Source organism: Adiantum capillus-veneris, chromosome 23 (assembly GCF_014529385.1).
Source record: "Adiantum capillus-veneris isolate H3 chromosome 23, ASM1452938v2, whole genome shotgun sequence".
NCBI classification, from domain to species: Eukaryota; Viridiplantae; Streptophyta; class Polypodiopsida; order Polypodiales; family Pteridaceae; genus Adiantum; species Adiantum capillus-veneris.
In genome coordinates, this window is record NC_140953.1 from 60,747,305 (window position 1) to 60,759,387 (window position 12,083).

The 12,083-nt window shown below is 41.2% G+C and overlaps 1 protein-coding gene across 1 annotated transcript; it reads right to left on the reverse strand.

Annotated features, from left to right (window-relative positions):
* Nucleotides 1–2,035: 2,035 nt before the first annotated feature.
* LOC147427849 (uncharacterized) lies at nucleotides 2,036–4,491 on the reverse strand. The gene has a single exon (XM_086497543.1). The coding sequence runs from the start codon at nucleotides 4,349–4,351 to the stop codon at nucleotides 2,381–2,383; it is 1,971 nt and encodes a 656-aa protein (XP_086353669.1). The 5' UTR covers nucleotides 4,352–4,491; the 3' UTR covers nucleotides 2,036–2,380.
* Nucleotides 4,492–12,083: the final 7,592 nt, after the last annotated feature.

The window sequence follows — 12,083 nt, forward strand, 5'->3', positions numbered from 1 at the left end:
GTTCAATGGTGCTTACAGGAGGGTGATACAAAAAGCAGGTCGAGGTCTGGTGATACAAGACCCACACAAAAAAAAATCATTTTTTCAAAAGCCTACGATTTGGAGGACGTTCACACCAACAATGATTACTTTACATTTGGGTTTAAAGCAGTGCATGGAGTTTGGTATTTCAAGGGTGGTGGTTAAAGGAGATGCTTTGTTAGTCATCAAGTAACTTCTAGGCCAATGGCACGTAAAATGGAATCCTTTGAAGCATTGGTTTTTTTTTCATTAAAAAGTTTTTGAAGTTTTTTGAAGAGAGTAATACTAGCTGGTTAATTGCTAGGTCAATAAGTGTTAGATACTACTATCTAAGACTACACTAGCCAAAAGACCTTGTTTGAAACAAGCTTCTTTGTACTAACATAACATGCTCCTCCTTATTATGTTAGAGAGAGAGAGAGAGAGAGAGAGAGAGAGAGAGAGAGACAGAGAGACAGAGAGAGATTTTCTAAAAGAAGATTTTTTTGCACACCAGTAGTTATGCTATCATTCAGTGTATTGTTGTCGTGGATGCTTGATGTAAATAAGACTTCACAATGATTTTGAGATGCCGAATACATGAATTTTTGAGACATATACTGTGTATACAGTTTAAGAAATTTGGATTTTTTAAAATCACACAAAGTTCTCATATATGTAAGCTTTTGTAATGTTTTAATAGAGACATTCGAGTATCTTCCAAGGCTCCCTAAGTAGTCAGTTTATGTTTCACATGTAAGAATTTCCTTTAATTAGTTGTACAAGAAACAATAGAGCATTGGCACTTCTATATATATGTGAAGTGAAATACAAGGTAGCTTTCACAATGGTTATTGCCTATGGACACATAGGCTACTGGTTGGTCTCTTGATCCCACAAGATAATGCTATGACTATTTAAAAGAATAAGCAGACACAATCCACTTCTTGATAGTTGCAGAAAACATATTGAGGTATACTATCGCTATGTGCGAGAGAAGATTGTGGAGAGTTCATTATATTGCCCTATTTATGACAATGTGGCAAACATGTTCACATGAGTTCTACATCGACCCAAGCTTTTTGCAAAGCTATAGGCTTGACACGGTGCTTGTCTTCACAAACCCCATTTTACTCTTATACTCTATGTAATCATAATCATGAATTGATGCAAGGGCACGATTTTATGTAAGGGTTTTTCCCCCAAACAATCTAGTGGTATGTCAGTTATACACTAGTATGCTCTACTCTATGTATTATTGATCTACATAAATTTCTATGTACAAGAACTCCTCTTGATTATTGGTATATTGTATGTAATTTTTATCTACATAAATTTCTATGTAAAGAACTCCTCTGTTTTACTAGTATTCACTAGTATCCTCATTGTGCTCACCATTGCTTCCCAACACAAAACCTAGAGCTTTTTTTTTTTTTTTTTCGACACACCATAGGGCCCACAGGGGGAGGTGCTTATCCCTTCCAAATATTAGCCATGTTACATGGTCGGGCAAGGGCCGCGTACCATCGGGCAAGAGCCTCGCGTAGGCATCACCATGGCCACCTAATTGATGCACCACATGCTGGGAACGGCGGAGAGAACTCGTAGCAACCAGCTAGGAACCTCCTCCTCGGGTGACCCACCCCAGGAGGAGGATGCACTCGAGTGTCCAAGGGCAAGAGCCCTAGCAACGTGAACACCAGGTGAGCACAAGGTGTCCCTCTAGAGTGTGACCCAACGGGGGATTTGAACCCACAACCCATAGGTTGAGAGGCCAAAGCCTTACCGTTAGACCAACTCTTTGGGGACCACAAAACCTAGTGCTTATGAGAGTTATAACCCTTTCAATCGATCTATATCTTGGGGTCTGTGAAGATGTTACTGTTTTTCAATTTCCACCCTCAAAGAGAGAGAGAGAGAGAGAGGGAGGAGAGTCTCTAATGCAAAGAGATTATCATTACTACGCAAATTTTGGATGGGTAAAAGACCCGAGATATTCAAATCAACCCGCAAGAATCACAGAGGCAAAATTGACTTTGGTGGATAGTCCTGGTCGTTCTTGTATACTTTTTTGGTGTATGAGGGGAGCGGCGGGGCGTGCCCTACCCGACTCCGAAAACAAAACAAAACTTTGGTGGAGGGATTCCTGCAATACCACAAGATCAAGTTACAGTGTTTGGAAATTGTTTTTTTTTTTGGCATCAAGTACTTACAACACCACAAGCTTCATTCATTTTTCTACATTGAAGCCTTTATTCTCTTTGATCTTTCAATGCAAGAGTGAAGGCTCTCTAGGTGGGCGGTTAGTCTCCAAGCATGTGAAAATTTTACCTTTAATTAATTGTTTAAAGGCGTGAAGGTCACTCTCAAATGCTCATCCTCAAGGCCTCTTATGGAAGCCACTTATGCTACCAAATACTTTCTCCCAAACCTCTGAGAAGGCTTGCACAATGAGGTCATGGTGCTCTAGAGAATTGAGACAGAGAAAAGATTGTAGAAGCTCTTCAAGCTCACTAGACTTGTGCAACTGCTTTTGAAGCACCATCTCCACCATGGAGTCGCGGAAATCCTCATAGGGATTTCGCGACTTCTTCGCCACGGCAAAGCTTTGATAATCATGGCCCTCATCTCCGGCTTGCATATACCGCTTTCTGTTGGTCATTCTAATCCCTTCCTGCTGCCCCATTTTTGAGGCAGTTTTGATGTGATCGAAGAACTTGAATGATTTTGTGCTCATGTCATCCTCGTAATCTGACAGATTTGGGAACATAAATGTGTTCATGTCATCCTCATAATGGCTTGATACAACGATGGCCTGGGGCTTCTCTGCAAACTCCTTGTGATACTTCCTCTTTAAGGCTGCTGCATGTAGCTCTCTCTGCCTCCTATATTGTGTACCACCCATATTGTCATGCTTTATCGCTGAGCTGCTGCCATAGGTTTTGGCATCACCGGATGAGAGTGCCCATGCTTTGGCATTGGCTTCCAAGTCTATAAGACAATCAGTATCATCACCATCAGTATCCTCATCCTCATTATCAAATTCATCATTATTATCTTCATCATTCCGCACGTTGCGATTTAGCCATGCTCGAGCATAGGAAACTGTGTGCAACAAGCTACGCTCGTCTTCATTATCGCTATCATAATCCGAGAGAGTGTAAGCGATGACACTCACATCGGGATCAAAAATTGTTGAAGATGGCCTAGTTACTACCCTTCTTCTTATAGTTTGATCCCTACTGCCTTCCTCCATGATGTTTGTATGCTGCCAAGCAAGCCCTCCATTGCTTGGGCCAAAAGACATATTTGTTGCATCATATGATCCCCAGTGAGAAGCTCTGTCAAAATCATAAGAGCTTAAGGTTGAAATGGATGTCATACTCTGAGGCCTATTGTGTCTCCTCCCAAATGAAGCAATGAGAAAACTCTCATCATAGCTGGTTGCGTTGGACCTCTCCTTCAGAGGAGATGAGACAGAGCCAGCAGAATTTAGATCAGCAGGTGTGGAGTTCCCTTTCAAGACCAAACAATCTCTCACACTTGCGGAAGACCACCTTTCGAGAATTTTCACCTCTGTATTGACCTTTTTCCGACTATCTACGACAATCCTATCAGACATTGATCCCTCATAAACCCTCGTAATTAATGCTGGCAGCTTCTTTGCAACACTTATTTCCCTTTTAACAGCAATTGGGTCCACAGGATGATTCAGAACTCTGCTGTTTACAGTGCTATTCTGTGCTTTTTTGCTTTCTGCCGGCATTGTGGGTTTGGCCTCGATCTGTACATGACTTCTCAGCTCGTTCTGAAGCCTTTTGCTTAGTAGCGCTTCATCAGATCTTGTTGAGCCCTTATCGACACTGACATCATTAATACACCGGCAGGCGCCCACCCATCTCTTTGTTGTCAATGTGTGTGGATCTATGCAGCAGTCTTTGAAGATTTCATCTTCTTCGTCGTGCTGCCTATGATGCCCCTTCTGATTCATCTTCCCAAAAGCATCTAGTGGAGGGGCTTGAGAGTTGTCCTCCTCCTCACTATATACCTTTGGTTTGTTCCTTTCTCTTCGTCGAATGCCTAAAGGGGCTGTGCTGCCACATCCAAAGGAAGCAACAACTTGCGACAGTCTGCTATGAGGCTTGTGCTTCTCTTTCTTTGTTGATGCTCCTAAGGAGGAGATTGATCTGAAGCGACTGAAATTCTCTTGAATTGTACGTTGGGATGCATTGCTTGTTGCCAAGTCCTTTGTGCTACTCTCTGACGCAGCTGCAATCAACTTTTTCTTTTTGGGAAGGCCTTTCGATCGAAATGCCCTTATTTTTTGCAGCCAATAAAGCTTAAGCCTCATCGTTGGTTGAGTAGACTGTAGAGCTCAACTGCTTGTGGTGTAAACTATGTCTGATGTTACAAGGAAGCGACGAACTTTATCGCCTCAATTGATCCTGTTGGGCGCATACCAGCGGCTCCAGTCGCACATTCATATGTATATCTTTTTTCCTATGAAGGCTACATTGGCGGCACCATCAATTGCACAAATTCTCACATTTAGCTCTGCAAGGGCGGCATACACATGTCGATGTGTCGAACGTGTGTACCATTCTGCACTATTTGATAGGACAACTTTGTCCTTGATGAGCATGAGACCTTTCAAGTATAATGGGTGCGGCAATCTCTCTACCCGTTTTTCAACATCTAAAAACCCTTCACGAAATCTGCAACAAAAGATATAGACACTATAGCTTTCAGAATAGGACAGCAAAAGAATTATCTGACTGCAAGTTTATCTAATCAATTAACAAACATCCAAAGTAAGGATCTACTGCATACAAACGTCAGCTCACTTATCTTATGCGAGCATTACATTGTCTCAAATCCGTCCTTGTTATTGTCCTAAATGTGCCCAACAAGGACGACAGCCATATCAATGTCATAGACATAATGATGTGTTTTGGGCTCCTCTTGTGTTGTTCATGTATGCGTGCATTTTGAAAGCAGAAGAAACACCACGGAAAACGTTCATAACCACCAAAGCATCTGGTGTGAATACTGTCCCACTTCATTCTGTTCCAAATCTGGCAAGCATCTTACCACATAATTCGCCACATTATATCTTCTAACAAGCACAGAAAAGGGTTTCTTTGCTTAGTTATCTTCAGTCCTCGCAACTTCCAGTGGGCAATATTACATGAATGTAAGAGGTATGCCAATGCAAGGCTCTTGTGCAATCGAGCGTGGCAATTGCCATCGTTGATTGAGGTGCATGGCCAAATATACGTGAAGGGCAGAAACCCTTGCAAGTTAGTCCAAAACACAGTGGGACATTCTGCTATACATCGATCCCATGTGCGACTTGGAGTACTCACTAGCAAGCTTCATGAAAAAGACACTTTGCACCATAAGCTTAATGAAAAACCAGAAACCGACCTCGCACTCTGTGGTGGGTAATGAACGTAAATTGCTGCAGAGAAGTCGATTAAGTGTGTAAATTCTGCCTCTGAGAATGGTTAGGAGAGGATTAGTGAACTTACTCTCCCTAATCTGCCCACAGATAGGGTTTAATCTGGCCACAAAGAGGGTTAAGAAAACTGACTCTCCTTAATTTGCCCACAGAAAGGTTTAATGAAGTACATTTGCTTTGTGACTACGGTTTAGCAGGCCCTTCGTCTAATTTGTCAACTTCACTTTAGAAACTGGGATACCTGGACGTGATTCTGCATGCACACCACTTCCCCACGTCATTTTGACCACACATACTTTTAAAGATTCCTACATATGTTTCTCTAGGTAGTGTTCCCATGATTTTCCTCTCTCTCTCTCTCTCTCTCTCTCTCTCTCTCTCACACACACACACACTCACACACAAAGACGGCTTCACCCTTTGTATTATGTAAACAAGTTGCAAGCCCGTAGGCATTACATCAGCCTGTAGGAGACACATATAAATGAAACTAGTAGTGAAAAAATGCGTGAAAGATAACAATTATGATGAACCACTTTTAAAAAACCATTAGTGTGATGATATAGATATACAAAAAAATATAGGTGATACATCAAAAGCTAGGGATAGTGGAGGTAGGGAAAACTGTATAGCAAAGAAGAGGCCACCCCATCTTCGACGAGGACACTGAAAACTCCACCAAAGAATCTCCAATATCAGACAGCTCCGATCGTGACGGATCGACCATGGAAAACCTATCGTACCACATAAGTGTAGGGGAGAGGGGTTATTTTAAAAGTTGGATAAGCATATAAGGTAGGTGTAGATCCCCAATAATTTCAGGTCTAGACTTATGAGTAGGGGGGGTGGGATATAAGTCTCACTCTAGGGAAGAGGTAAAGAGGGGAAGAAGAGATGATAGAGATGTATTGAAAAGAGACAAACATAACTTCTATTTATGAACTTTATCTCTATGGACTTATATAAATAGAGATTTTGATGAATACATCAAAAGACCACATTGCTAGGACATTTTTTGTAATTTTCATATGATATCACTTGAAAGTCAATCTTTGATGCTACAAAACTCATACAAATCATGTCATAATAAATAATATCTAATTCTCCTAAATGATTTTCTCATGTTAAACTGGTCATTTAATATGGGGAACTACCAGGGGAGAAAAAACTAAATTATTGGTAAGGTTAGCAGACCGGTCACAGTAGGGATCCAAAGGAGGGAAAATAGGGATCCAAAGGGGGACCATCTGCGAAAGAGCAATGTACAAGCAATGGGCTTCAAAGACCTAAGGTTCATCCCATTAAGACTTCCAAAATGCTAAGGTTCCAAATTTCAAAGGGTAAGTCCAAATGGTCAAGCTTAAAGAAATGGGATGCTTTGTAAGTGTACACAAAGTCTTTCTAGATCCCTACATGGGAGGGGGCAAGCCCTACAGGTAGGAGAAGAGAGAGAAAGAGGTGAGATAACACACACACACACACACACACACTCAAAGGCTCCCCTTTACACAAAGGGCATAGTGGACACATGTCAGGTTCCTAATCGCATAGTTGCCCCCAAAGAGTATTCAAATCCTATTGGATGACCATAGAGGTGGACCAATGAGAATTAGGCTAGAGTAAATTTAGTTTAATTAGCACGGCTAATTATCGACATCGATGGTTCATCCTACAGATACAAGGTTATTTTTGGAATCAAAGGTATTCTTCTTTCTCTCTCTCGCACTGCACAATGTTGCCATGGATTCCGATATCAACATGAACTTTGATTTCGAGCATAATAGGCATGATCCTTCCCATGATGGCTCGCGGCGGGATACTCTCACGGAGGGTGCCCGTGACGCTACGAGAGGAGACGATGCTTATGAATTTCTGGATATCCAAGAATTTTGAGCACTTCAAGCACGCATCTCAGTAATGGAAACAAATTTTGCGTCCCTAAATGAAAATGTCACTAAATTATCCACTTTAATGATACAATTTATGCAGAAGCAGGCCAAGGGCCCTATTGACACACACATGCATGAGCACGTTGCCGATCAGGGGGACGAGTTGTTGAAAAATACCAAGCCACCAAATTTTAAGGGAGAGGACAGAGATCACAATAAGGATGCAGTGATTATCTTTCTCCGCAAGTGGGATGGAATTCACGCCTTACGGCGTACTCCGGATGTAGTAAGAGCATTGCAGACATGTCTGACTATGGAAGGCAAGGCCTACAAATGGTGGATGTATCTCAAGGAGAAAAATATCATACCACAGAGCTGGATAGCCTTTGAGGCTATGTTTCGAAAAGAATATTTTCCTACGAATGAGGCAGATAGAAATTAGACAGCTTGCGACGCGTGTTCCATGCGCCAACACCCATCATTGCTTGAATATATCTCTCACTATAGGGATGTTATCCTCAGATTGGAAGGGCTTGACACCTTTCATCAAGTACGTGGGTTTATTCATGGTCCGACGCCAGAGCTTAAGAAGCACGTCAAGCCTCAGGACCCTAAAACACTTGAGGAGACCATAGTGAAAGCACACATTCATGATGATCTAGATGAAAAGAAATAACATAATAATCATGTGCCTACTAATACACATGGTAATACACGTACATAGTATGGGCACAATAAAAAGAAATTTATAGTAGCCAATTCTAAAGTAGCTAAAAAACCCAAGGGGTCTCGTGGTCCTCTCTCTCCTGAGGAATTTGAGAAGGGTAAAAAAGAGAAGTTATGCTTTCAATGCTTGGGAAGAGGCCATGGAAAACAGGATTGTCCCAAGGGGAAATCTGCTGCTCACGTCAAGGAGAAAGCAGTGTACATGGTGCAACTGTTGCCTCTTGAGTCTTCCTCACGTTTCTCTACGGTGGAAGTAACACACACTGAGGTGGTGCATGAATTTTGTATCACATTTTCCATGTGGCAACAGACCTTCGGTTCACATGAGTTAGTGCGAATGCATGGATCTCGTCAAAGGCACAAGGTGCGTATCTTGGTAGATGATGGTGCTACTCACAATTTCATTAATTATGGATTAGTGAAAGAACTCAAATAGCCGAAAACTCCGAGTTTCCACCGCTACAAGGTAGCAATGATGAATGATTATGATGCCGAAATATGGGATACTCAAGTCAGAGCTGTACCGTTGAAAATACAAGGCTATTCCACATCCTTGGATTTCCATGTTATGAATATGGAGAGGGCAGATGTGGTATTGGGTAGGGAATGGTTGCATAGCCTAGGATTACCACTGAAGTGTAGCTATGAGCACAACAGCGTGATGTTTGAATTCCATGGCGCATGTGTGTTGTTGTTAGGAGAGAAGGATGTGCCTTCCTCACCATTGATATATACAACAAAGCTTATGAAGTTCGTTTATGACAATGAAATAGATGAAGTTTTCTTGTGTTACTCATTGTGTCATTTTCTTTGCAATGTTGAATCTGTTTAACATTCCTCAATGCCACATGCTTCTCTCTCCCATCTCTTTCAGCAATGGCTACTTCACAAGAAAAGGTTGTTAGTGAAATAAAAAGTTTATTAACAGATTTTCATGATGTTTTTCCTAGTAATTTTCCATCATGATTACCGCCGACATGATCTATGCAACATGGCATCGACGTGGTTGCACGCATTAAACCAATCAGTAAACCACCCTACAGAATGAGTTATTATGAATCTGCTGAGGTGGACTGTTAGCTTGCTGACTATCTTAGCCGAGGGTTTATTCAATCGAGTTCTTCACCATGGGCTTCTCCTATCCTATTAGTGAAGAAAAAGGATGGTAGTATGCGCATGTGCATAGACTACCGTGGATTAAATGCGGTCACTGTTAAGAACAAGTACCCATTACCACGCATGGATGAGTTTTTCGACAAACTCACTCATGCTCGTATTTTACGAAGATAGACTTGCGGTCGGGTTATCACCAAGTACGTATTCAACTTGCTCATATACCCAAAATTGCATTCCGAACAAGGTTTGGACATTACAAGTTTTTGGTTATGTCTTTTAGGTTAGCCAATGTGCCCGCAACATTCATGACACTCATGGATAGTGTCTTGAGACCATACTTGGGCAAATTTGTTATCGTTTTTCTCAATGACATTCTTGTATATAGTGCTTTTGAGGAAGAACACTTGCAACATCTAAAGCAGGTGTTTGAATTGTTACCAACAAATAAATTATATGCCAAAGAATCCAAGTGTGATTTTCTCAAGGAGGAAATTCACTATCTTGGGAATGTTATCTCAGCTACTGTGCTGCACATGAATCAATCCAAAGTGGATGCCATTCGGAGGTGGCCTTCTCCTAAAAATCCGGAAGAGTTACATATTTTCTTGGGATTTGCATGTTTTTATCGAAGGTTCATTAAAAACTATGCTAATATTGTTATTCCCATGACAAACCAACTAAAAGGCAAAGGCAAGACCTTCCAGTGGGGGGGTCTCTTAGCGGCATAGTTTTGATACACTCAAGGATGCATTAGCTACAACTCTTATTCTAGCTAGTGTAGATCCTTTGATGGAAATGGAGGCCAGTTATCGTGTTGTTGGAGCAGTCCTTCTACAAGAGGGGAGGCCAATTGCATTTGAAAAAAAGAATCTTGATTGATCACAACAGAATTATTCTGCTTATGAACGCGAACTCTATGCAATAGTGTTTGCCTTGAAGACATGGCGACATTATCTGTATGGAGCTCATTTTGAGATTGTGTTTGACCATGAAATCATAAAATGGTTTACACAACAAACTGACTTGAAGGGTTGAAAAGCTAGGTGATGAGATCTGTGAGGAGTATGATGCAAAGTTCCGGTATTGTAAAGGACGATACAATTGGTGGTTGATGCTCTTAGTTGTATGCCTAAGATCTATTTCCTTTTGTTCATGGAAGTTCACAGTGAATTTTTGGATTCTCTGAAGGGCAGATGTGAGCATGACAATGCATATTCCAAAGTGTGGAGCCATGTGCAAATGAGGGATCCTTCTCACTCCAATGCTGGTAGTGTGTCGTTAACCTCCACACATAGTTCTTCTCTGTCGAGTGATGAACTACGTTGAGTGATAAACTACGGCGATGGAAGAATTTTTCCATCAAGAATGGGTACCTACTCCACAAGGGGAGAGTTTGTGTACCGACGGACACGGACCTTCGGTGCCAAATTCTTTATGAATGTCATGACAGTCCAAGTGCAGGGCACCCATGTATTTAAAAGACTTATGCTCTCATACGACGACAGTCTTACTAGCCAAGTTTACATGGCTTTGTTCAAGATTATGTCTTGCATTGCCAAAAATGTCAAGTTAACAAAGCAAAGCGCCTGAAGGCAGGAGGACTCTTACATCCTTTGGAGATTCCCAATGGGAAATGGGAAAGTATCTCTATGGATTTTATGATTGTGGGTCTACCAACCACTATACGATGTCATGACTCGGTATGGGTGGTCATAGACCGGTTGACTAAACTATGCAAGCTTATTCCAAGCAAGTCAACGATTAAGACTCCAGAATTAGCTAAGTGGTTTGTGGACAATTTGTACAAGTTGTACGGGTTGCCAAGTAACATTGTGAGTGATCGTGATCCCAAGTTTAACAGTCATTTTTGGCGGGCTGTGTATAAACGATTGGGTACACAACTCAATCTCAGTACAACAAATCATCCAAAAACGGACGGTCAGATTGAACAAGTTAACCAAGTGCTAGAGGATATGATATGCGCATATGTTAGCAAGAAACAAACATACTGGAAAGAGTATCTACCTCTTCTTGAGTTTGCTTACAATAGTGCTAAGCATGTCACGACTGGATTTAGTCCTTTCTTGCTCATGTATGGTTTTCAACCTAGGTCACCCATTACGGTGGGGTTGGCAATTGAAAAACTCTAGCAGGTTAAGGATTTTCTTCAAGACCATATGGATATGCTGAAACTCGCTCGTCAGAATATCCGACAAGCGTAGGATCGGTATAAAAAGTACGCTCATGAGAAACATTGACAAGTTACCTTTGAGGAAGGGGAAGAAGTATTTTTATGTGTGTCAGAGCATTCAAAAATTTTGAAGACTAGGTCAACACCTAAATTATCTCCAAGATATTGTGGGCCTTTCAAAATACTCAAGCAAGTTAGTGATTGCGCCTACAAACTATCGTTACCCACACACTCTCGTGTCCATCTAGTATTTCATGTAATCCGTTTACGTAAGTGATTACATGGGGATAACAATCTCATTGACCAACAGATTCTGGTTGGCTTTAATCAAGTGGAAAGATCGACTTGAAGAAGGTGCCACTTGGAAAAAACATTAGTGCTCTTAAGAAGAAGTTTCCTACTTTTTTTTTGAGGAATAAAACTTTTCCTTAACACTAGGTTGGTAACCTAACAGGACATAAAAGTGTCCTTTCAGGGTTTTGAAAAAAACCTCCAAAACCATAGTAGGTCCACTCATTTTGTAAAATCCTTTCATGAGGTTATAGTTCAAGGCCTACTACACATGGAAAAAATAAGAAACTTGTAAAATTTATCATCTTTTGGTCACACCAAGCCTCCAAAGTTGATGGACTAGTGCATTTTCATCAAAACAATGATTTCTTACGTTTTGTTGCATAAAAATAAGATTAGGTATTTTTGT

Excerpts from the sequence above, each read along its gene's own strand:
- LOC147427849 (XM_086497543.1), bottom strand. The coding sequence starts at position 4,351 with ATGAGGCTTAAGCTTTATTGGCTGCAAAAAATAAGGGCATTTCGATCG.